We start from the raw sequence: 26,267 nt of genomic DNA, 5'->3' as shown, positions 1-26,267 counted from the left end.
AAATATGTATATCAAGACTCTACAATATACATCCATGTAGGCCAAAGTGTGCGTTCCATTATTCACTGGGCTTATCAAATGAGATGTTAAACGTGTACATACGGGAGGCCCTGGTTTTCCATCGCTGCCTGGCCCTCCTGGGCTTCCGGGCATACCCTAAAATGAAGAAGTTAGTCAGTCAGGCATTTAAAAAGGATAATTAAAAATATATATGTATATATGTGAAATTTTGAGATTTTCTATGTAGACTTTTATTCACACACATTTTCTTGTCTATGTCTCAGTCAAGTGTTCTGTTTTCCTTCAATCAGTTCTAATCTTCAGTTATCTTAAGAGTATTTTGTTTTGTCTGGAGGCTGTAAAACTACAGTCTGTTTTAAGGAGTCTTTGATCCTCCTTTATTTGCCTTTCTTCTTACTAAATGGCAGTGTCAAGTAAGCAAGGGTTCTCGGTACCCTCATGCCTGGACCTCCGGGGACACCATCTCGGCCGGGTTCTCCAGGAGCTCCTCTAGGCCCTGCGGGGCCGGGACCACCACGCTCCCCAGCAGGACCCTATGAGGTGAGATAATTCGACAAATAAGTAGAAGAACCTTCATTGACCTAGACATTGATCACATTTAAGTTACAACTAGAAAGCTTCCTTTTGTCTGTCTGTCTGTCTCTCTCTCTCTCTCTCTTTTTTTTTTTTTTTTTTTTAAGTTTTTACAGCGAGAGAGGGAACACAAGCAGAGGGAGTGGGAGACTGAGAAGCAGGCTTCCCACCAAGCAGGGCGCTTGTTGCAGGGCTCGATCCCAGGACCCTGGGATCATGACCTGAGCTGAAGGCAGATGCTAAACAACTGAGTCACCCAGGCGCCCCTTCCTTTTGTCTCTTAAAGAGAGCTAGTGTGCTGCTGACATGCCATAAAGTCACTGTTATCTATTAGCTTGGGTTATCATATTGTGAATATTTTGAGGCAAATTTGATGAACACCACATGCCAGAAATATTCAGTGGGTATCATGATACATTTCTGTGTGTATAAAATCAAATATCTTTGATGATATAAAATCGTATTTGTGTAGTATTTTAGAATTTTCAAAGAATTTCCAAGCATTTTAATTTACTTTATTCTTGTAATGATACCGAAATAAATGGCTCTCAATTGACACATGTGTTAGAAAATTCTCATAGAAGCTAAGTGACTTGCTTTAGTTACAAAGATAGGAGAAGAGCTAATCAGGGGCAGGAATCATTACTGTAAACTGGAAGTTATTATTATTTTTAAACTCCAATATATTTCTTTCAGATATTTAGGTTTTAGTTAATGGGAAACTATATGGAAGAATATAACTATTTGTAGTACCAGCATTTACAAAAATAGAAATTGAAGTCACCCACCTTTTCTCCTGGAAGGCCGTTGGCTCCAGCAGGCCCTCGGAATCCAGGCGCACCCTGGAAATAGTGAAAGACAAATGTTTCAGCCCAAAGCATGAAAACTTTTTCATAATTTCTGAGTAGCAATAGAGATGTTCTTGAGTTATACAATGCCTCAAAAGCAGTATTTGGGATTGAGTACTCAGCTTAAGAAAAAGCATGGTCTCCTCACCCTGAAGGTCAAGTTCTATGTGAATGAAAGTGATCCTGGTCTCCGTTGAGATGCCTGTGGGAAACGTACCCTTTCTCCCGCAGCTCCTGGAAGTCCGTTTGCCCCAGGCTCTCCTGGAGAACCATCTTTGCCATCTTCACCTTTAGGTCCTGGAATACCTGGAGAACCAGCTTCCCCCTAAAAACAACGCCAATAAAGGGATAAATCTGGTTGCAAAACTGTCATCTGAAATAAGAAATAACCCATTCTGTTGGGGTAACACTTACACGTTCACCGCGTGGCCCTGGCTCTCCTTTGGCACCATTTTTACCAGGTTCACCCTAAACAAAACAAAATCTTGGTTTAAAAACAGGGAGTCCAGACTAACAAAATCAGCAGCGGCAACTGCCAATGCTGTGGTAAAACCAGAGCGAGACCAGCATAAAATCAGCTGAACAAGTACCAAAAGTCTGCTGTTTATACTTGTTTCATGGGAACAGAGCCACACCCTCCAAGCAACCAAGGGAAGTTATGGAACTCACTGCACCGCCGCGCTGTCCAGGAACACCGTTGGTTCCGGGTGGCCCAGGAGGACCCCGGGCTCCCATCAGTCCAGGAGCTCCAGGAATGCCAGCAGGACCCTAAAAATAGCCCAAGCACACAACATGAGTCAAATGTGAGCTCTCTTTTCTGAAGAGCTGATAGACATCGCAAATGGACGGTCACGCAAAGGGCAAAGGAAGCCGATGAGGTGTGTGGCTGACACGAGGGTGGGGGCAAGGGCAACATACCATTTCACCTTTGCCACCGGGACTACCATTGCTCCCAGGAGGGCCCTGGGAGGGGAAAAGAGAATATTAAAAATAATGTCACTAGCGAGCATACATTGCAAAGTAAACTCGTTGGTGGGCATTGGGCTTTGTAGAGATTCGCTGACTCCTCCAACTGTGGCACAACACACCACGCAGGCAAGAGAATGATCACTGTCTGGATAAATTAAAGACAATCTGTGCTTGGTCTGAATTGTTAAGTAATAAACAGAGGAGGTATTTAATCCTGTTTCTTCCTCGAATTGTTGTGATTGGTGATCCGGGGAGCACAGTCTTTGAAGCGTCAGATCACTCTCCGTCCTGTACTTCACTTTGTCAACTAAACGTGAAAGTCATAAATTCTAGAAGAGTTAAATCTCAAGGCCCACGAATTTTAGTACTAATCAAGTCCGTATTTATCACAGTAGAGTCATCTCAGAGCACCGAGCAATGATTAAAATACACAAATCTTAGGTGATAATAACAGTAGAGCACATGGTTTCATGACACAAGTGCAGCGACACGCCTCAGAGGCTGCATTTGTCACTTACGGGAGGACCTGGCGCACCAGCATGGCCCTGAGGTCCAGGTTCTCCTCTTTGTCCGGGGGACCCGCTTGAGCCGGGCGATCCCGCAGGCCCAACTTCACCCTAAGGGGAAAGACCCGAAGTGGTCAGTGTCTCTCGTCACTTCTAACCACTAAGCCAGTTTCAGCCCATCTCCCCAGGGCTGGAAGTGTGTGACGATACGCCCCATCACCAGCAAAGAGTCACGAATCAGGAAGGCAGAGAAACGCTGCGTGTGATTATGGGATGCGCTTTTCAGAAAGAGACTGGGAAACGAGAAAGAAATATTGGAATAGTTGAGTGCCAGGGATAACCCCTTTTGGAATCAAAAATAGGGTGTTAAAGATTGGAACAGGTAAAAAGATGCCTACTCGATGCGTAAACATATGTACAATTTTTAAGAAACAATCCAGTGATTTTTCTGTTGCCCCAAGACCTCTTTCATATTCTTCTGTAGAAATTCATGTTTACCTTAGCACCAGGGGAACCGGGGAATCCTGCAGTTCCAGGGGGACCAGGGGGGCCCTGAAAAAAAGTAAAGACAATTTCAAGAGCTCTTAATCAAGGAAACAGAAGCTAACATAGTGCTGGCTAGGAAGTTGGCACACACACAATAGAGAAGACAATTGCACAGATAAAATAGTATTTATGGTCCATGGATGAATATTATGTGGAGAAACAATGTGGCAAAATAACAAGAGCGTACAATCTAAAGCGAGAAAAGTAGGTTCCCCCTGCCTTCTGCCGCAAGTTCTCCGACTTTGTGCAATTTCCTTAGCCTGGAGCTCTTGCACTCTTGTTTATAAAGTGGAGGTAACATCAAGATCTATTTTGCAGGGCCCTTTTAATGGCCATGTCCAGGACTGGGTATTAACAAGTGAACACTATACAGATGTTAGTAATGGGCCAAGTATAATGAAAAATAGCAGAATTTCATTTATGGGTTTAGGGTTTCTAGATTGTTTCTAGATTGTGTTTATGGACTTAGTGTCTGTTGGAGTGAATGTTTATGGACAATGTTGAGTTTTAGGTCTGTAATCCATATTAGTCCAGCATTCCATACCGTGTAACCTCTCACTCCCTTAAAGAAACAGATAAAAGGTACTTACTGGCTGTCCATCACTTCCGCGAGCACCGTCATTACCTCGAGCCCCCTAGAAAGAGAAGTTTGTCTCAAACATCTCCTGAATTTGAAAACCCAGTCATGAGTGATGTTCTGACTAAAATTCTCACTCCGTGGAGTTGATTCTTCTTCCAGTGTACTACAATCTGCTTACTAAGAACATATTTTTAGAGTCAAATTGTTAACATTCTGATGTGTACAACAATGATGTGTAGAAGACCTGGGTCCTGTGTTTAACAGAATAGACTGTGAGGGGCACCGGGGTGGCTCAGTGGGTTAAGCCACTGCCTTTGGCTCAGGCCATGATATCAGGGTCCTGGGATCGAGCCCCGCATCAGGCTCTCTGCTCAGCAGGGAGCCTGCTTCCCCCTCTCTCTCTGCCTGCCTCTCTGCCTGCTTGTGATCTCTCTCTCTGTCAAATAAATAAATAAAATCTTAAAAAAAATCAACTGTGAATTAATGGTTCAAGTAACATAGACAAAGTAGACACTTAAAAAACTTTTCAAAAGAGATAATAACTGTGAGGCCCTTATTTGTTTCCCTACACGATAGCTACAAATAGGCCCCGTTAAATGCTATCTCATGGGAAAGATTTTCCAGAAGATTGCCACAGCCTGCAGACTGGGCTGAGGCCCTGATCTGTGATTCTGGCTGGAACGGTGCAGTGCCAGCACCAAGACTCACCGCAGCTCCTGGAAGCCCGGGCCGTCCTCTCTCACCAGGAGCTCCTCTGGGACCCTGCAGAACACAGTAGAATGAATGGTCTTATTTTAACCTTGTGAAAGAACAGCTGGAGAGGAGCAAGGCAAGTTTTGGGTTAGATGGAGGCTAGTAAATTAAAACTGAAATTTACATAAGAAATATAATTACCATGGGTCCAGGGGCTCCATTTTCACCTGGGAGGCCATTTTCACCCTAGAAACATGTAAAGTATGTTACCATTTTGTAGAACAGAGGAAGGAATGTATAGTTTTTTCTAAAATGCAGCACATTATGAAGAATATCATACAACCTAAGAAAAAGATATGTTTTAGCCATATCAAATTTGTGGTGGCATTTTATTTGCTGTAATTCTCAATTTTTGCATTTTAAAAACTTGAGGGTGAAACAAATAATCAGTGAGTTACTTAGGCGTGCACAATCGTTTCTAATCTAGACAGTTCAAGTTATCAGCTTTCGTGGAAGCTTTGGTAGAACATTTGAATTAGTCACTGTTATTTAGTTCCTGGAAAGCAAATTTCAAGTAAATTTCAGAAAAAGTTAAACCCCAAAGTATAAATCTTAAACATAGCTATAACATTTAAATGAATTTACTTAAATTCATTTAAGTATGATTTTATTTTTATTTACCTTTAATCCAGGAGCACCTGTATCACCCTTTTCTCCATTTCGTCCATCAAATCCCTAGGAAATGTATAAAAACAGTAAAAATATTAAAGATCTGTTAACAAGCCAGAATGGTTGGAAACTTTACATTGTATTTTTCATAGCTGGTTTTTACCACATAGTACTATTTCCAACACTGATGTGAGTAATTTAAAACTCTTTTAAATGGGTTGAAGACATTTGACTGTGATTTTATAGTAAAAAATCTGAATTAGCAAGTACAATCCAGTTCAATTAGGAAGTTGCCTTAACTATAGCAAATATCAGCTCCCCAGATTTTATTTCTATTAAGTTGGTAGACCTGGGGGTCAGTTGGTAGAATCTACCTAATGTTTTGCATAGAATAAAGTTGCTTGATTCACCTGCAAATCACACTAAGTCAATGAATAACTCATGGCTCTTTATAGCATATTTTCGTTTTTTTCTGGCAATGAAGTTAAGAAAATTAAATAATTTTTCCCAGGCCTTTTTTCATATTAAAAACAAGTCTAATTATTATCTGTAAAATTACTACTTGGTTTAGTCAGCAAAGTTGATAGACTTAAAACAATCAAGTCAACCATTTTTGGCACATACTCAAATTGCCTCATAAAATTGGTTAGGCAAGTAAACATAGCTAAATGAAATAGCTTATAGTTAATTCAGAAACTCTACTTACTCTATGACCTTTCATACCAGGAAATCCAGGCATTCCAGCTGGACCTTTCATACCCTAAAAATAAGGAATAGAACAGATATTAGTGAATTTTCAAATAGAATCACAGTCCAGTAGTAGTAAAATGCCTTCCACTTTTAAGTTTTATTCAGTTTACTTATAGAATAATTTTCAAGCTAAGATCATCGTGATTACTCCAAGTAATTCACTGCACGCCACAGACTTACTGGAGGTCCAGGCAACCCTCGCTCTCCGGGTCGTCCGGGTCTTCCTGATTCTCCCTAGGGGAGGAATAAAAAATAGACACGTGATTTTGTAAGAGAAAACACACTGTAGCTAGTTAGAAAACCAACTGCATTTTTCTCATCAAGGACTCATGGAAGCGGTTAGGCTAAACACAGTTGTTAGAACAGCTTTCCCTAGTGGAAGGAACGGGGAGGACTTCTCCCTCCTCAACAGCAGGCAGCACTCCTCACTGAAGTATTATGATGCTCTCTCAATCCATTGATGAGGACTTGCCATTGGACATTGAATGGGAAAGGACGAAGGACACAATATTAAAGGCGTTTTACGTTTTCAAGTATGAAGTATTGATATCAATTTCCTCATTACAACAGGAAGAAAGAAGCTACTTGTTCCTCCTCCAGTTATGATCTATCCACTCAGTGTACCTTCTTGACACGAAGAAGCACATGTAGGGGTTCTGTTAGTTTGGAATTCAGAAAATGGTACAGATAGCTGCACAAACACCCTACATCCTAAAGTTAGTATGAGCTGACATGTTAGCAACAGTTTTGTGAGTAAGATTTTTCTGTGAGCCTAGCATACAGTCTAATCCAACTTAGATTTTGCCATATCTCCATTCAGTCTTTAAAGACTTACATCTTTTCCAGCAGGGCCAGATGGACCTATAGCACCAGGGGGTCCTGGAGGGCCCTGAAAATGAGAAAATAAAAAGCAAATGTGTCTATAGGTTTTTCTCTTGCAAAAATGTGTTATGTATCATGTGTTTTCCTGAAAGGAACCTCTTTTTAGAAAATACTGTCAATATTTTTCATGATGAAAATGACACATTGAGTTAATATCATGCTTGTCATATATACAGTTTCTACTGTTTAATGAACTTATTTTTAATAAGAATTAAAAATATCATATATTTTACATCACATGTATTTAGAAATCCATAAGCACTTTTACATTTTATGAGATAATGAATTTTTTAATATATAGGTATTTCCAAATAGTTTGAAATATTAAATTGGACTAATTCCCCTCACTTGCTTGCTTATACAGCGCAATTTTGGGGGAGGAATCTGTTGGATTATGTTTATTTCTATTAAATTAAGTTTTAAAAATTGCACGTCAGGAGACATGTCAGGAGATATGAAGGTGAACCTAATTACGGGAACATTAAATCTCTGTTTAAGAGAAGGAGGGTTTGTGTCCACACTAGGAGGTGAACGATGACGGCTGATGAGCCAGGGAATTCCTAGATTCAACAGCAAGTATCTCTGGGGAATCTAAGCCACTAGAAGAGTCCAAAAGATCTCCGAAACCAGTTCAACCATTGTAAGAAATATTATTTATTGTTTTAAAATCTGAGTACACTATAGGACCTAAGATGGTGTTTCAGACCGTGGAGGTGGTGTCTACGTGGGACGGTCCGTGCACAGACTCTGCAGCTCTGATGGATACTTACAGCAGGACCAGCTTGCCCAGGTTCACCGGGGGGGCCTTGGTATCCTGGAGAACCCTAGTAGGTAGAATAATGTGCAAATATTTTTAAAGTAATGGAATGTTCACTTTAGGCATTTACCTCTTGAAGACAGTATGAAATGAAGATTTGTGAAGCAATTAGTGAATCTTATTCCAATTTATAAACATGGAAGCCAAAATTTTTCAGATCAAATAAAGCAGATTTATTCCATTGTCTCACTTCATTCCACTGGAATTGAATTGTCTTGAACTTGAGGCCATATCACATGCAAGGTAAGCCTATGGTTTAATTTTAGCAAGGTTTTAATTATGAGTCATTGTTTGTAGATGAATTAGATATGAAACTCCATCTTTGAAGGAATGATAGTTTCTGGGGTGTGATTCCTCTACTTATTTGGGGTTATGCATGCTGGCAGGGCTACACTACGGCAAGATCTGTGTTAACTTGATTTCTATAAATGCATGAAAAAGAAAGCACCACTAATGGCCACACTTACCGGGGCGCCAGGATGACCAGATGTACCAGGGGGACCGGGAGGGCCAGGGGGACCCTGGAATATAAATTTGAAGGATAAAGACAAAATAGGCACAACTGAAATACACTTTTTTCAGGCATCAAAGAGATGAGAAATGAGAAATGAGAAATGATACTGACACTAAAAAAAAAAAATGAGAACAGCATGCCTCGTTATGTAGTGACTATCCACAGATATGATTAATTTTATTAGATATACAATAAAAATGTCACTATAAGAACATCACTCTAAAAGGAATTCTCACAGAATCAATAATTATTGGCAAATGCTATAAAATGTTAGTCTGAGGTCCCCATAAAAGAAAATTCAAAAGTCTAGAAAAATCCATGTAAAACACTATGAAAGTCCTAATGTTAGGATGATACCGGTCCTAGTGAGGAAGCAATTTTTTGCCTGCCAGCCAGACTCCTGTGGGAAAATATCTGCATACTGTTAATCCCAGTTTCTAAAAACGATGATGTAAATCAACCAGGAAGTTCTTCATTATGTCACCGAGTTCTGCTAACATGAAGATTTAGATGTACATATGAGAATCAGCACACGTGGGGCCATGGTAGATTACAGTTAGAACCAACAGGTTTATCATTGCTCGGAAATACAGGTTACACTAGAAAATCTTTCATTTTATAGCCTGCTATTTCTAAATACTGAAAACAAATTCATAAAACCACAGTTTGTAATTAAATGTTCTCTTTCAACCTCTTTTCTGAAATATTAAGTAGTGGGCTTTTTTGTTTTGGTTTGGTTTTAAGGTGGGTTTTTTGGGTTTTGTTTTGTTTTGTTTTGTTTTTAGTAAAAACTGTATATAGGATTGAAAAATAAGATTCATAATTTGAATCTAGTTGCATAAGACCAGATATTTAAACTGTTAATAGAATTCTTCTGGCTTTAAAAAAAAATCACATCCCTCCAAACTTTAGAGTAAAATTGTAAAATTCTCTATTTACAATTTACATCAATGTCAAGGGTCTTTCTTTAACTGGTCATTTGGATCTATCAGCTAAAATTTTGTCCTCTCTCGTTCTGGAAGTCACAAATATGGTGTCTAGCGATCTGGGTGGAAGTCTTCCGTAATCCCTGAGAATCCAGTGTCATGCATCCTTTTGCACTTATGTACCTGTTACTGGCAGTGAAGCAATACTCTTCCCCACACTGCTTCTTCCGAGAGCCTGGTCTACAATTAGGGTCATTTGTGTGGGACACCACACATCATGCCCCGGTACCCAGGTTTCACTGATTTTTGTCTACTTTCTTCTACAAAAGTCCAGGTATTTACATTAAGGGAAAGCTTCTGGGTACAAGGTAAATAGCTATCATTTGTAGGAAACTTAAAGACTCAATAAATTGTGGAAATATTTGTATTCGATTTCAGGGTTGGGATGTGGCAGATCGCAGTATTGGGCATCCATCACTCGAACTGTCATCCAGAAAGTAGCACTTACTTGATGAAAACACATGAAAAGAAGACTCTGAATGACTAAAGGAGAGCAAGGAAAAATGGAAGTGAAAAATAGCAAAATATGGTTAAAATTAGGGAATATATGGGTGTGAGACCTAAGCACAAAGGCAGGGGGGCTCCTGGAATGGGTGGTTGTCTAAAGAAGGAAGGAGTGGCAAAACAGGTGTGAGATTAGAGGAAAAAACAAGTTAGGATAAGAAGGGTCATAATCCTACACTTGCTTTCCCAATCTTCATGGAGAATAAGCTATTTTGTGTGAATATGTACTAATACTATATTACTGGGAAAATGACCATTCAAGAATTAACAAACCAGAAGCTAAATCATGCTCTAAAATGCTGAGAAACTCTTGTACATACAGCTGGCCCGGGGTAGCCCGCCATTCCTCCTCCTCCTATTCCAGCCTTGACGTCATAGGACTCGAACTGGGGAGAATAGTTCTGTAGCAAAGAGACCGAATAGATCTGGTCATTTTGATATATACGTCATAGTTCCTTCCAAAAGCATTTAGAAGAAGCGCACGCAACATCTGCTATTCACTGGTAGGAAGTTTGTGCAAGCCAGAGGAGGTGGTCCGTGTGCCTTCATCATCTTGCTTATCCTGTCCCCATAGCTTCAGTAGTAGACGTCCTACAGAAGTACGAGATACACGCGTCTTTCAGCTAACTCTATGCAATGTTAATCCCAGATGATTTGTTCCTGTGTGATCTTACTCAAGATATTACTTCTAAGTGATACCCACAGCTTCAAACATAGGATCATGGACTGTTGGAAGCTGGAAGAGCCTTGAAGTCATATAATCTGATCTCATTCAGAGCAGAAAAAAATGGGGAAGACAAATTACTTTACCAACATTTAAGGATGCAAGTAAAATTTGTAACCCCTGGCTTCTGGTTGATATGCCTAACAAATTTGCCCCCCAAATAAACACCCACATAGAGCACAGGTACCAGAATAATAGAAAAGCTAAATGTGCTCGTTGGATTTCTTTGGAGAGTATTTTGTTTTGAATCTCAGGCCCGCAAGCGGGTTATGTTTGGTACCAGCATAGGAATGAGTTGGATGGTCCGCTTTGCCTTCTGTTGAACTGATTCTGAACAGCATTTTTTTAAGACTCGGAGTGATTTGTAGATGCGTGGCTTCTAACTTCTTCTAAGGCCATGCAGCAGAATTGTGTCTCATTGACGTGTCTGGTTAGGTGTTCTCATGCAGCGTTAGCAGCTGCCACGCTTTCTTGGGGGGAGCAGGGTAGGCTCTGCAGGTGGGGCGGGGGCAGTTGCCGAGGCTCAAATAACCCTGTTGACCTGAAGTCGGTGAGAATTATTTGTAGCTCTGAGTTCATCCGAACTTTCAGAGGCTCTGCTGTTGGGGTTATAAGTCACATAAGGCAGAGCTGCAGCAGTTCTTAAATGCTCCAGATTGACATATTCGGGAGTCGATGGCTCATTTCTCAAACATAGTGATAGATTCTACGCCTGCTGAGAAGTTGGGAAATGTTGCAAAGATAGAAGAGCAGTACCATTGGCATTATAAGGAAAAGCAAAGTTTATAAAGCACTTAAAATAGTGTCCAACACTGAGAAGCACAAAATAAGGATTTGTTAGAAACATACAATGGGAGAATTGATAGAAAGAATCCACAAAAGTGAGATGTCATACAGGCCAAAGAAAAGAAAATGAAGGGGGTAGTTGTATTAAAGGAGGGTATCTCTTTGTCCTAGAATTTATTACCTGAGGACCAGTAGGGCATGATTCACAGATTCCAGGGGGGCCAGGAGAACCAGGGGAACCCGGCTGTCCTGGGATACCAGGATCACCATTTCTCCCAGGAATACCAGGGGGGCCCTAAAAGAACCAGAGATACAAACTCATAAGACAGTGAAAAGGCCTACTGATTCCGAATTATCATCCAATTGTAGCTTCTCTGCTTTATATTATGAGGAATCAATGTAACTGATGAACTTTCTTGAGAATATATACTTTTTTAATCTACATCATGTGAATAATTTTAACATAATTTATTTCTTTGTAGATCGACCTATATTTTATTTTTCAAACTGACAATGGGGATGAAGACACTATATGAAGTTGGGAAAATTTAAATATTCACATGTACAATGACGGATTCTTGGTTTGAGTTCTTCACTGTCATTAAATATGTGGTAGTCAAGGAAATATCTGAATGACGAAGGCTCACATATGGAAAGGCTATTAGAAGAAGCAAAAAACCAAAAAAAAAAAAAGCAGACTACTTAAAGAACTCATTTCATTCCACTAAATAATGTTTACTTACTGGATCTCCTTTAGGGCCTTGAGGTCCTTGACCATTAGGAGGGCGAGGAGGCTGATAAATGGAAAAGATACAGATTAAATAAGACATAAGAACAACTTTCCCGTGAAGTGTGTCCCAATTCACATATTTATTTCTTATCCCAAACTACATCTAATCCTTAGGTTTAAGCCAGAATGTTCACCTTTTACTTATAAAACCAACAGAATTGGCAAACATGACTTTCTTTTCCTTTCAAGATCCTATGGTATAGGGACTATTCATGTGTTAACATATGAATCTTTTTTTTTTTTTTTAAAGATTTTATTTATTAATTTGACAGACAGAGATCACAAGTAGGCAGAGAGGCAGCAGAGAGAGAGGAAGGGAAGCAGGCTCCCTGCTGAGCAGAGAGCCCAATGCGGGGCTCGATCCCAGGACCCTGGGATCATGACCTGAGCCGAAGGCAGAGGCTTAACCCACTGAGCCACCCAGGCGCCCCTTAACATATGAATCTTGAAGATGGACAGATTTTCTTAAAACTCACAGCTGTTGGAGGCTGGGGGCACACTGCGCAACATTCTCCAAATGGGATTTCTGGGTTGGGACAGTCTAATTCTTGATCATCACATATTATGTCATCGCAGAGGACAGATCCTGAGTCACAGACGCATATTTGGCAAGGTTCTGGCTTCCAGACATCTCTATCAGCATAGGACTGACCAAGATGGGAGCATCCTCCATCAACAGCTGCAAAGCAAGTCAGATGTGTGATGTTATCTTATGTTTTGCTGAAATATGATTTCTAATGCTGTCATGACTTTCCAGTAACCAAAGTGGAGATAGGGTGAAACCAATAAGTTCTTCCTTTTATTAAACTAATTTGTATGTTTTTATAAACATGTTTATGCAAAAAAAAAAAATCCACAAACTAAGTTACTGAGAACATCATATTCTCTCCACATAATTTGCTAAGTGGTAAGAGATTGCTTAAAATACTAAATCTCTTTATTAGCTTCAAAATGGCACACCATAGTAAATTTTCCTTAAGGCCAATAAGAATTTTCATTTCAATTGTAGTATGAACTTAACACCCATGGAAATCACACAGCACTTAAATATCTATTTATTAATTGTGTAAATAAAAACAAGCCTTTCTAGCAATCATTATCCTCTGCTTTCATAGTAGATAGGAGCATTAAACTATAATGATGATTTTGTCGCTAACTCTAAAGACTTTCTGGATTTTATTAAGCTAATTGGAAATTTCAAGGGAAAACGGCTATTCTTGGCCACATAAAACTCTTCCAGATTCCTGGGAAAGCTCTAGCAAAGTTTATTGTATGTATTGAATATCACCGCCAGCTCCATTGGGCTTTAGCAGGTTGGATGATATGACATAATGCATTGTATAGCCCATACGGATAGGAAGAGAGTTCCAAATCACTAAAAATAGTGTTTTTTAAAAAATAAATATGGGCAAGGAATAAGTAAAAATAATAGGGAAAAATATGAATCATGACCATGTGTATTTGTGGCTTAACATGGTCAAAAATTTGCTTCAACCAAAATTTTAAACTTGTTTCCTAATTATATGTAAGGTACTCCAATTTCAGCAGGCATTAACAATGAACCAGCTCAGAGGTTGCCAACACAAAACCTGGTCTCAATTCTTACAGCATTAGCTGTGGGTTGTGGTTAAATACAACTTTAGTTCTTGAGGATTACTATGCTAGCTTGCCAATAACTGAGCAAATAAATAAGAAGTTCCTAAACATCTGCAAAAATTTTTACAAACAACAAATGGTGTACTGTTCAGTACTTATATTTTTGTGAAACAGAGACATTTTATTTTCTCAGAGCCAACATCTTTAAAATGTCACTGGAAGAGGCCTGCTTGGGAGGAAGCAAGTAGTTGAACAGCCATGCTTTTCGGTGCCTTGTGGCCAAGAGGCCTTTGAGTGGGTCCTGAGACTTTTCCATCCAGAGATTGCACACGGCCGTGAAGATCACTTCATAAATTCCCACTTCTATATCGTCTCATATCTGCAGTAATAATGACTTAGGTTCAAGCTACCTACTTTGGGTTTACGGTTTAGCCGGCTTAGCAAAAGGTCACTAAAGAGGGGTAATTGCAGAACCTATAGATGGGCATGGCCTCCATTTGTCCTTCCCATTATTGTGCACAGATCCGACATTAACTGCCTTGCACAATACCCCCACCCACCCTGGAAGTTTTAAATTCTGTTCTTACTGTGTGTGACCATTACCCACAGTGGTCTACAGCTAATAGAAGAAAGTTTGTTTGTTTTATTGCAATTTTAAGAAGGCAAGAATCTGTTTACTTTAAAAAATTATTCTCATTCTTCCTCCATGTTTGAAACAGATATATGAGAATATTGGAAAGACACATTGCCTAAGCTTTCAGAGAGCATTCCTTCCTACTTAATGAGCATCAAAGCTGAGTGCCAGAATGCTTACCTAATGTAAATGAAGTAGGTCAATTAAACAGTGTTAGGAAAGATAGGCTGAAGAGAAGACCAGTCTTTTTCACATTGTTGTGAACAATAATAATATAAGACAGGAGAGGCACCAAACTCATTTTTCTCTAAGCAGAACTGATATTTTATATTTAGGAACTAAGTCCACTGTTTTTCAGAAGAGTTCCAAATGTTTTAATGAGATGGAAGATAGTTTAATAAATTGCATGAAATATATTCTTCAGTCTTTGCATTGGCTTCTGATTCTTAAAATGAAACATTTTAAAACTTTCTCTAAATTAACATTATGTGAAATGTTCCAGCAGATTATTTTCATTTTCCTCCAACAGATTATTTTTAGTTCAAGATTTCTCCATTAATAATGTGGACTTCAGGCTCCCCAGCCTTCTTGAAAATACCACTAGTGTACAGATATTGGTTACAGGTAATAATACTGCATCGTATACTAGACATTTGCTAAGAGAGTAGATTTTAAGTGTTTATACCCCCCCCCCACACACACAAAGGAGACCGTGGGGTGCCTATTAGTTAACTTGATTGTGGTAATCGTTTCAGAATGTGAAATGTACATCAAGTCATCATGCTGTACACCTACAATATACCCAACTTTATTTGCCAGTCACACTTCAGTAAAGGTGGGGGAGAAAGCGCAGTACTCATTTACGCTAAGAGCTCCTTCAGCTCTTCGACTCTTCGTCGGGAATGTCTTCCCACATCTAACACAGGACCTATGTTAGAAAACTTAGCTATGGAGTACTGATGCTTTTGTAAAGACAAATGGTAAACAACAGTTAAAGGGAGAGTCAAGTATTTCGTATTTTAAATATATTTTCTTTGTTCCTAATCTGTCCTAAAATTAACTTAAACTTTTCCATTGTATATTCATCCTCTCTGTTTATACTCATTGAAAGGATCCCCACATCACTAGAAATGGTGTTTCCCATCTGCTCTGTAAAGGATTAAATGAGTACAATATTTACTTTTAAAGAATTGTAAATGAATTTGTTAGAGTTGGGTTCAACCCAATGTTATATAAATGAAAATTGTTACTTAGTCTCTTGTGTCCAAATTTTATTAGAAACCCTATGTATTGTGCCTCTTGAACCACAGAGGTCTCACTATAATGGTGAGTCGCTTTAGTGTATGTCTTTTCTTTTAAGTGATGTTGTTCTAGGGGAGAAAAAGTTGGAACACTTGAAAAATAAGAATTGTTTATTGCCATATGTATTTCACATCCAATTAAAAGGAGTTTGGCTCTCCTGAAAAGTCAGTTTCTGTAGAAACCAGTGGTTGAGAGTCAGACTGTTCTCTGCCGCTCTAGTCGGTCATCATTGCTGAGAGGCAGTTTTCTCTAATTTCTTGTTCTGTGTGTGACAAGGTATGGTTGCCAGTATGTTCCCCCAGAAGCTAACCCTCTTACAAAGCTGTCTCGTGGCCCTCGGTTTTGGTACCGCCGCCTCATGATCTGTGGGAAAATCATGCGAAAGTCAAGAAGAAGAATGTTTTGCTCTCAGGAGGGATAACACTCTAGCTTGCTGCTTGCAGCACTGAGAGATGGTTTAGAAAATGGGATTCAGAAATTCAAAAATGTTAAATAAAAGGCAAATAATCTCATTTTTACTACTGGACAAGAAATAGACTTTTCTAATTACTCCCTTTATTGCTATTGCTTAAACAGTCTCTCTGTTCCAGTACGTAATTAATTTTAAGCCCCACCTCTCATGTCACTTGGTGTTTCTGTTCCTTATTACAAAGTACAGTCCTGAAATCAATGTATTTGTGGCCATGCAAGCCATGCATTAGTTAAATCATGACCTTACTGGGATCTACATTATAAAACAAAATGAAGCTAGTCTATGACATAATCCACTCTGAGCTTTCCTTTCTCAGCTCTCTGTTTTGAAACCTCAGAGAAAATAAAAACAAGTAACACAATCTAATATTTTTAGATATGTGTAACACTTTCCTTTTCATTGTTTTTGTTTCCAGTCTTTCAATGTTAATTTATGCTGGTTTGATAGAATTTTATTCTTGTGACTAAAAAATAATGTAAATTATGTTTCTCTTAATTCCCTTTTTGGAGTAAAAATAATATGTCCCAAAGCATCCAATCAAATTGTTAACTTGGCCTGAGTGATAGGTTACATGTTTTTCTCTTCTCTTCTTACTGAATCCTTTTCTGGGAAAAGGTGCCCTTTAATCTGAAAATTAAAAATAGCAGATGTGATATGCAAATTACCATAATGTTACTCTCCGGTTTCTTTAGGAAGTTGAACATTTTGTAAGTATGAGTATTTGGAGTGTATATAGCTTCCAACTGAAGTATGTTTTGCTTTTAAATGACACTGTTTGGAAAACGTGCATTTTGATTAAATACTTTTCTGCTGCTTACATTTATCAGAATATTTAAAAATACGTTAGATGAGTTGACTAAAAGGACTTCAAGGAAATATCTGCAGACTCTACAGGTGGGTAACTTCGACTTCAGAATGTTGTTTTACATGGACAAGGTGGTTGCTGATTATTCTTGTCCCCACCAGAAAAACCCAAACCAAAAACTTTGTGAATCATTTCTAGATGTTTCCCTGTTTTATTCTTTATAGCTCTGTGATTTTTATGCCTCCAATTAGAAATTTCCTTTAAGGTGATTAACATATTGTCCTGTGAAAAATAAAAATAATTAGAGAATTAGAATTAAAAGTATCATACACCTAACAATGAGCAATTGCTTTGTAATAATGTAAACTGATGTGACAAATTGTAGCAATACTGAAGAAAATATGTTCTACCTGTTTTATGACAGTTTGCAAACATCAAATTTTACATGTCACTTTCCTTATCACTGAGTCACTAAGTACTTTCATTCCCTGCAGCAATTTTATTTTGTACTGACAGTAAGAGTGATACTAGGCAGAACTGGTAGAGTACCTCCTAGACTGCAGGCACCCTTCTGAAGCCTTTGTACACTTATTTTACTCAATCCTCCTTATGGTTGCCTGCCGCCATCATCTTCATTTTACAGATAAGAAGAAAGAGATAAGAAACTCTTTAACCACTGCCTTGGATTCCTTTCTGCAGTTTCAAGGGCAGGGTAGGGTTAAAACCCAACTTCAAAGCTCTACCCCATTAGGGTTTCTAAGCCCTGCAAGCTTAAAATCAGAGTCTGAAAAGACAGTGGGGTTTTTGGATTGTTGTTTTTCTAAGGGATAAGAGTCGCCTACAGAATATTTTTTCTATCTGGTCTCAAAACAAGAAGATAGCATCTGGAGTTGAGTTCTGTTTATTTTCCCCTGACCTTATGAAAAAGAGACATATCTCCAAGGCCACCCTAACGACATCCAGACCACCAACAGGATTAATGTGTGATTGGGAAACTCAGCATACATTTTACCATATCCAAAGAGGCCTGTTCTCACAGCAACACTAACGCAGCAACGACCAACAGATAAGGCTTAGATACTTAACACAGAAAAAAGCTTATTTAGGATGTCTCACTGAGGTACTGATTTTCAACGATTTTAACTATATAGGGTAGTGACTGATCTAGTAGCTACAGTTACTAAACAACACATGTTAATGAACTTCTAACTTCATTACAATCTTCCCTACTAAATTTGAACGTTACAGACGTACCATGCAGTTCCAAAGAGTGTTTCTCTGGTTTTAATTAACTTGAGAAACAGTCTCTGTTTGCCATCCTCCACACCAAATACTATAGGAAGCATAGTTTCAGAAAAGTCAATGCCATTTCATTGAAACAGGAATTTCTCAGTGCAAGTTTTCATAGCAAATTTAACTTCTAATAGGTTCCGGATCCTTTGTCTGCGATTTTTTAGATCTTTTGGGCATTCTAAGTTTTGCCATCTTCTTCGAACTTTTCATTTGGTTCATTAATTTTACATTTTAAATGGCAGTTCTTGACCTCAGTCATGGAAAACACAAGGGTTTTATTGGTTAATCTGAAAGGAATCCACTTCTGCTGTGTTTTCATTAGGCACAGACAGACATTCTAGTGGTTAGTGTAACTTCCCAAACCGCAGTTAACAGATGATTTGTGGAGGAGGAGCGATCTCATTTTTTCCATTGTCATTTTGATATGAAACAGGCAAACTTTCCCCCTTTGAAAACTCCAGATTTTTTTTTTTTACACTACACCTCCCTCCTCCCTTTCTTCTCTTCCTCTCCTTCTTTATTTATTATTATTTTGTTGGGGGGGGGGAGTGGAAAACAATGGGACTGAGCTTTTTTCCAGGGAAAACTGTTTTACAAGAAACAGTCCACTGAGATGTTTCCAGAAAGTTATTGCAGACCTGGAAACTTTACAAATGTTCTTCATGTCCAGCAAAGGCAATAACATTTTTCATCTTTAAACCTTTAACTCTTAAGCAATCCACTTTAATGACTTCAAGGCGGTGATATCATTGATGTTACAAAATAAAAGCCTGGGCTGCAAAATCTTGGGAACTCTGTGCCAGTCACCCACAGTGAAAACCATGAGGTTTCAGTAGATGGCACTCTTCTCTGAGTGACCAGTCAAGGTCTGGCAATTGACTGTAGGTGTGGAATAGGGGCTTTTCTTTCAGGTAGTCTCAACTCTACTCCAGGAAAACTCACAGCCACTGGTCCTTGATTTTTTAATATAAACCTGTAGATCAGACATCAGCCCAGGAATCTGAATTAGTTAAAAAAGCAGTATTTCCTTCTTTCCCAGAATTGTTCCAGTGGCTTTGCTCTTTCCACTTATGATAGTGCGGTGTTTAATTCCAGAATTTAATCAGAATAACTATTTACTCTAGGTCTTTAGATCATCTGATGTTGAATACTCTGTGGGTGGTAAAAAATGCAACGTATCATAAATGAAAAACAAAATTTTGTATCAATACTTTATTTACTTAAGATTTATATTATTACAGAACTGAAGATAATTTCTGGTTAAATCATAACTGGAACTTTTGTTAGTCTGGTTTAAAGAGTAGATTTACCGATTCAAAGTTGAGTGTTAGAGAAAAATCTACCTTTTCTCACATTGAGAAACACATTTGTGCCTATATTTTCTAGGACAATAGACAATTTTCTAGTATTCCCTTTCAATGAGAAACAATTACAAAAATAAGAAAAGTCAGATACTCTAGATTTAATATCTGTTTTCTGTTCTCTAATTATTTGGGATTTGACAGAATTTTGGTCCTAGTCTTAACACTGTCACTTCCGGGTTGTACAATCTCAACTAAAGCCCCACAAGCCTGAGCGATGCTGGCACTAAAATACATGAGAAATTATAAATTCTCTCCTCTTGAAGGGACAGTTGCTTTCAGTGATTTTATGTCAAATTTTTTCCATTCAGTATGTTTAATTCTGGGGGCAACACAAACCAGGGAACTTGACTGCCACTTGATGGGTTTCAAATTGTCTCCTGAAGCATAGTGGGAAATAGACTCTTACGACCTGTGGTGGGGAACGAATGGAGTCTCTTAAGTCCATTTATCTTGTAATTCTAGAACAACGAAAGTCTAGCAGTTCATTATACGGTGGAACTAGCAAGGTAGCAAAATATAAGTAAAAACATTAGAACACATTTAATTAAAATAAAGTTTATCTCCTTGCCCTTAATGAAGCAGTATCACTAACAATGTCGACCTACTTATCCATCTAGCTATAGCACGGTGGCACGAGTATTAGTCAGATAAGGACTCCATAAAATATTGGCAAATATTAGACAAACAGTTCCAGGTTATATGTGGAAGAGTTAACCTGGGGAATCTGGAAAATGGCCACAGCATTCAAGCTCACTTCCAGTCTTCGAGTACTGTTAGCCCGTGTTTGTGTGTCTGTACGCAGGTTGGGCGGTATTTCATCACTAATATACTTATTTCCTTAGAAAAGTAGTGCTTAATATTTAAAATTCACACACGTACCATTTCTAAATCTCATTCTAAAGCATGGAGTCAGCTGTGTAAGGTCTATGTGAGCGCTGGGCGTGCAAACGATGACTCTCCCAGCCCCCAGGAGGCGAGTCTTTGTGCTTCAGACCTGGCGCGTTGGTAAACTCCAGGAAACGCAGCACAGACCACGCCTACCCATTGGTGGAGTACAAGGCACGAATTAAACAGAACTTTCAGAAATTTGTAGAAGGACCAAGTACTTTGTGAGGACGTGTTTTAAGCTGCAGAGCGCTTGTGTGGGTAGACCTTACGTGAGTGTTCCTTGGGGCTGGGCTATCTCTCCCCAGGATTCTCAAGACACACATAAAAAGCCCATATTCAAGAAGTGACTATGTTTGTTCATTGTGTACTCAGTTGCCTTCCATAGCCTCCCCAAAGCTAATCCACCTACAGAAATTCCTTGTAAAATTTATAGGGAACACGAGTAATACTATCTTAAAACACTTAAACTTTTTTTCATGACAAACAAAAATAGTAAGTTGAGCAAAATTCCTCTCAACTTCTTTTGAACTTAAAACCACACAAATGTATCAGCAAAATTTCATAACTATTTATTATTTTCTTTTTTAATATTTTATTTATTTATTTGACAGAGATCACAAGGAGGCAGAGAGGCAGGCAGAGAGAGAGAGAGGAGGAGGAAGGCTCCCTGCTGAGCAGAGAGCCCAATGCGGGACTTGATCCCAGGACCCCGAGATCATGACCTGAGCCAAAGACAGAGGCTTTAACCCACTGAGTCACCCAGGTGCCCCATTTATTATTTTCCATGGTTAAAGACAAAGAAAAATAAAAAGAACTTCTGTGATGTACAAATAATGAAGGTATTAAACCCTTTTCCCCTTCTAATGTTGGATCAAGAAGAAAAATAACAATAGTGCTTATAAAAGATTGTAAACACTGGGCAACTACAAATATTTTGTCACTCTTTTGAACTAAACACCAAAGGTTTGTAGTCTTTCCAATAAATGGCAACTCTGTTCCCCCACTTACCCCCGCCCCCAGAAATCAGGAGAACTTAAGAACTGTAAAAAAGGTCCATGTCTTTGTTGAGGTAAGGGTGTGGTGGGAGGCATTTGGTACCCTAGCCAAGGACTGGGAGTTGTAGCATGTTGTGGGAGGGCCAGAACAGGAAGGGAGAGGGGAGAGTTCTGGGGGAAGAAAGTAGGAGGCGGCAAGAAGGCAAAGAGATGTGGCACAGGGAGGACACTTGGGGACGAGGGAGGGCGTGATAGAGGAAGAGGAGGAAGAGAGATGAGGAAACACGGGCTTGCCTGGGAAAGGGGGTTGATGAGGGAAGGAATGAAAAGGGGGAGGAGGCCCAAAAGAGCCAGAAGGGGCGGAGAGACGGGCGGGAGGGGCCCGGAGGGAAAAGGGGAATAAGGGGGAAAGGAAATAAAGGGAACAAGCAATATGGGTGTTTCTTTTCTTTCGTGGCCATGGGCTGATTGTAACTGAAGCAATGTCACTGGGTGTCCCCCCTTCCCTCCTCACTTATATGTGACCTCCAAGGACATCAAAGATTTTATATGAAAAACAAAAACTATTTTCAGACACGTTTGTAAAAGCTCAATTTAAATGTAAACATTTTGATTCTGCGCAAATAGAAATACATGTATAATAATTTTTTCTAACATCTTTAAAGTTAACATTTAAGTATTTATTTCTATGAAAGTTTGTACACTTCCAATGTGTCTGGCATTTTCATGACTATGAGAAACATGAGTTGAAAGAAATATTTGCACATAACCAGATAATGAAACAAGCGTGGTTTGGGGGAAATTAGAACATGAAAACCATTGTTTGCAGTTACTAGAAAACACAACAAACCAACCTTCTTCTAAAGTCAGAGTACCAGCATCTTTTTACCTTGTTTGCAGAAAAGTCAAACATTCCTGTTGGAAACGCTTTTTAAATATTCTCTTCATTAATGCAAATGCAGTTAAAATGTAGAACATGTGGAAAACACTAGACCCTTAACAATAAACTATTAGAAATATGTATTAACCAACTATGGAAGTGCTTGAAACAGAATAAACATAGGGACGATGAAACATTTTTAGCAGTTCGAGTCCATTTAAAGAACACTGATGATATCTGCTGGTTGCCGTTGTAACAGAAACACATTCCTTAATTCTAAGAATGTGTATTTCCTTTAATTCATGTTGTTTTTAAAATGCATTACCTTACTGAGAAAACAGTGCTCAGTATTCTATCCTTACAAAGAACCCAGCCAACAAAAGAGAGTGTAAAAGTGTTACAAGAGACCAATAACTTCCAGACTGCCCAGGAAAGCATTCCAAGATGTTAACAGCCCAGGAGAGGAACTTTTTAAAAGCCATTTCAAAAGTTTCCAGTGGCACTAACACGAAAACAAGTTAGTACAAGAACGTCTTTACCTTAAGCAACCAGAAAACTTTTAAACACGAAAATGACAATATTTTTCTAAGTAAACGTGGAAAAAAGGAAAAAAAAAAAAAAACAGAAGCACCATCACGCTCAGTTCTACATTTTCCCCAGTTGGGAGCTTACAGAGGAAATTAACTTCACGGACGCTAATTTCCCCTTGATCTCTGTTTGTAAGGAGAAGGAACGCAAGACCCCAGAAAGTTTCTTGAAAGCAGGACCTACTCACCTTGCTGTTGTGCCAAAATAACCATGGGATGAAGCAGAGCGAGGAGTAACCAGGTCCCCTTTTGCACAAAGCTCATCATGTCTAAATATCAGACATGAGACTCTTTGTGCAAAAAGGAGGAAAGAAAAGCAGTTCAAAGTAGCACCATCAGATGTCCCCTGCCCTTCAGCACCGGGCCCGTCATAAAACTCAGCCACTGAGATTCCTGTGCTTTGGCCTTAAATAGGAAAAAGTTTGGCTTCCCTCACTTTCCAGCCCCTTTCTGAAATATGAGAGCAGCACCCATCCCCTTAGCAGTAAAAGAAATGATTAATATGTCTTTTTCCCTTATAGAAGACATAACCCACGAAGTAGGAAAAAGAACACATCTGCAGTTTGCGTGCATGTGTTTGTGTCCCAGTTTGTAACGTATTTTACTTATAGACGGTTTACATACCTTAAGAACAGATGTCCAAGGGCTTTGCCTTGTGTTTTCATGAGAGAATGAAACATATATATTTTTCATTTCCTCTCACAACATTAACAACAGCTTTATTTTGAGAAATTGCTCTCGATGCCCTTTGCTGGGCATGGCTAATTTGCAAATCTTATCTTCCTAGAAGTTCTTTATACTGGGATTTTGCCAGAATCCACCCTAACTCAATTTAAATAAGAACTGTAAGAGATTAATTGAAAGAAAAGCCTCTGTTTGTCCCTTCTCATCCACCCACTCTGCGTCCTGAAGTTCAATTTCAGACAAACGTCAAAGACTCAGTATCCCAGCTCTGTTTGAATGGCATCGTCAAAGCTAGACACTCATCAATAACGTGCCTATTTCTCACAAATTCCTGTAGCCGGCCGAAGTGTGGTTTCTTGTGAGATTTCAAATTTGTATGCTGTTTGCGAAAGCCAGGACAGAATTTTCTAGAGAAAAAAATAAGCTTTTTCGTGTTTTGGCTTTGTGGGAAACAGGAAGGGGAAGGGTCTCTTACAGGAATATTGAGAGCCCCGGAAGCGGTTCTATGTTATCTGCACGAATATTTACATGTTCACAGGCATCGTTTCCAAGCCCCATTAACGTAGCTTCTCATTGTAGTTCTGGATCTAAGGAGTGATTTCTGGGTCCTACTTGAAAGAGAGACAAATACCACTTGTAAGTCTTTGAAAAATTTCGGCCAGGGAAAAACGCTCGTCCGCAGGATCAAGATATTTCTAGTAAACACAATACTTTTTCATACCTTAATTGTCAGTCCACACTTCCCTCAATCAACTGTATATTCTACCTGGGCTCTTCAGTTCTGGTCAGTTCTAGTCAGTGCCACTTGCACGTCTTCCCTTGTTTCCACATCACCTCAACTGTGCCCATTTCCATGTGTGCTTGTATACAGAAAATCCTCTCCACCTCACACCAACTCTCGAAGCCACTGCTCTAAGACCCAGCTCAAAACTGTCCTTTCAACTTGCTTTCATCTCTCTTTCTCTCAATTCATGTTGCTCAACTTTTACTTAATTCCCCCATTAAGTGTACACTTCCAGCTATAGGGATCCGTTCTGTCGGGATGGAGAGTAGTGAGCTCGCCTCCCAGGCCCAGGTACAAAAAGCACCAAGATGTTCCAGTGTAGGTGACGTCATCTGATGGCGCGAAAAGAGATCGGTCGGACCAATCGCTTGTGTCTTCTGATTCTAGACTGGAGAGCCACCACTTGATGGAAGAGAAGAAGCAACCATCTGTCCTACCGGCTCATAGTGGAGATGCTGGGGAATGAGACGGTTCCTTACATCTTTCTGTCTTCCAATCATCTTCGTCCCATACTTCAAAAACAAAAACAAAACAAAACAAAAAATCTTGCGTTCAAACTAGTCCAGAAAATGATTCATTTTTCTCCCAGTGTCGCTGACACTTGCATAGAAAATTCAGGTATCTCTACTTATTATCCTATTGTTTTAGATGCTCAATAGAGTGAAGCTTGTTGAATTTCTTCACTTGAATCATTTTGCAGTGTAAAAACTTAGGTTATTTTTCCAAATAATGCTTTTTGGGCTTTATCTTAGGCATTGCAAGTACCATTTCTGTTGTGTTTTGTTCTTCTTTTCTATACATTCCTGGCTGCCCTGACATTAACCAGCTCACACAGACGTGTCATGTTGCTGTCTGGATTGCGTTGGGAGTTTTAACGCAGATCTAAACACCTGCACCAGCAACGGCACTGATTAATGTGGCTCTCCTTTCACAAAGAGAGTGACTGCAAAGATGAGGCAAAACGAGGGTGTGGCCAATTATCAACCAAAAATTCCAGTCTTTTCCAGTTCAGTGGAAAGCGCAGCTTGGGAGAGACACATAAGCACAGCTGTGATGAACTCAGAAGGCCAGTGAATGTCAGCAGTGCTCTCTGCAATAGCAATAAGAAAATCTCTCATGTCCCTCATGAGAAACACATGGAAGGAGAATGCCTGCTCTCCTTTCTGCTGCTTCACTGTGTTTCTTTTTTAAGGAAGGGGATGCAGTATCTTTCATGGATGTTTTCTATATGCTTTCAAATCACTGTACGTCCCTTTAAAATGTATCTGTGATAAGATTCACTTAAAAATATGCTGAATCCATAGCAGAATTGCAGCCTAAAAATAGGGTAATTTACAATACAATTGTAAAACACAAGGCCGATGTTCTTTGCTATTCATCTAGGAATTGGTCACTTAGTTCACTTACGTGTGTGAAAGCACACTTGAAGAGTTGTGTTCCCTTAAAAGAATTTGGAAAAATACCACTATGTGTGCAGTCGAGCTAGAAATATGGTTGAAAAAAAAGTCATGTTGTAGTTAAACAACTTGGGCATCTCTAACCATAGACAGATCCGAGCTTGGGCATCTCTAACCATAGACAGATCCGAGCTTGGGCATCTCTAACCATAGACAGATCCGAGCTTGGGCATCTCTAACCATAGACAGATCCGAGCTTGGGCATCTCTAAATAGACAGATCCGAGCCTGAGACAATGACATTGGTAGTGGCCATGACAGACAGATGTGTGAGTGATTCACTATGACCAATTCTTCAAGACCCCTTTCGTTAATTTCCTCTTCGTCCACAAGGTAGAATTAAGTGTCTTCTTCTTTTTGTTTCCATAA

General features: G+C 39.3%; 1 protein-coding gene across 1 annotated transcript in view; it reads right to left on the bottom strand.

Moving 5' to 3' along the window:
* The window catches only part of LOC111148079 (collagen type III alpha 1 chain), a 39,104-nt gene extending 15,703 nt beyond the window's left edge, over nucleotides 1-23,401 (bottom strand). The window contains exons 1-23 of the mRNA XM_022504510.1: nucleotides 23,163-23,401; nucleotides 12,635-12,837; nucleotides 12,112-12,162; nucleotides 11,550-11,663; nucleotides 10,179-10,259; nucleotides 8,322-8,375; nucleotides 7,808-7,861; nucleotides 6,991-7,044; nucleotides 6,336-6,389; nucleotides 6,112-6,165; nucleotides 5,418-5,471; nucleotides 4,938-4,982; nucleotides 4,752-4,805; nucleotides 4,054-4,098; nucleotides 3,416-3,469; nucleotides 2,930-3,028; nucleotides 2,361-2,405; nucleotides 2,112-2,210; nucleotides 1,857-1,910; nucleotides 1,660-1,767; nucleotides 1,383-1,436; nucleotides 456-554; nucleotides 103-156 (exon numbers count right to left, since the gene is read on the bottom strand). Coding sequence (XP_022360218.1) covers nucleotides 103-156; nucleotides 456-554; nucleotides 1,383-1,436; nucleotides 1,660-1,767; nucleotides 1,857-1,910; nucleotides 2,112-2,210; nucleotides 2,361-2,405; nucleotides 2,930-3,028; nucleotides 3,416-3,469; nucleotides 4,054-4,098; nucleotides 4,752-4,805; nucleotides 4,938-4,982; nucleotides 5,418-5,471; nucleotides 6,112-6,165; nucleotides 6,336-6,389; nucleotides 6,991-7,044; nucleotides 7,808-7,861; nucleotides 8,322-8,375; nucleotides 10,179-10,259; nucleotides 11,550-11,663; nucleotides 12,112-12,162; nucleotides 12,635-12,837; nucleotides 23,163-23,241 — 1,662 coding nt within the window. The 5' untranslated portion in view covers nucleotides 23,242-23,401. The remainder of the gene's footprint in view (nucleotides 1-102; nucleotides 157-455; nucleotides 555-1,382; nucleotides 1,437-1,659; nucleotides 1,768-1,856; nucleotides 1,911-2,111; nucleotides 2,211-2,360; nucleotides 2,406-2,929; nucleotides 3,029-3,415; nucleotides 3,470-4,053; nucleotides 4,099-4,751; nucleotides 4,806-4,937; nucleotides 4,983-5,417; nucleotides 5,472-6,111; nucleotides 6,166-6,335; nucleotides 6,390-6,990; nucleotides 7,045-7,807; nucleotides 7,862-8,321; nucleotides 8,376-10,178; nucleotides 10,260-11,549; nucleotides 11,664-12,111; nucleotides 12,163-12,634; nucleotides 12,838-23,162) is intronic.
* Between the last annotated feature and the right edge of the window lie 2,866 nt (nucleotides 23,402-26,267).

Source organism: Enhydra lutris, unplaced genomic scaffold (genome assembly GCF_002288905.1).
Source record: "Enhydra lutris kenyoni isolate GAN:26980312 unplaced genomic scaffold, ASM228890v2 scaffoldscaffold1, whole genome shotgun sequence".
Classification (NCBI taxonomy): domain Eukaryota; kingdom Metazoa; phylum Chordata; class Mammalia; order Carnivora; family Mustelidae; genus Enhydra; species Enhydra lutris.
This window is presented reverse-complemented; position numbering and strand designations above follow the sequence as displayed.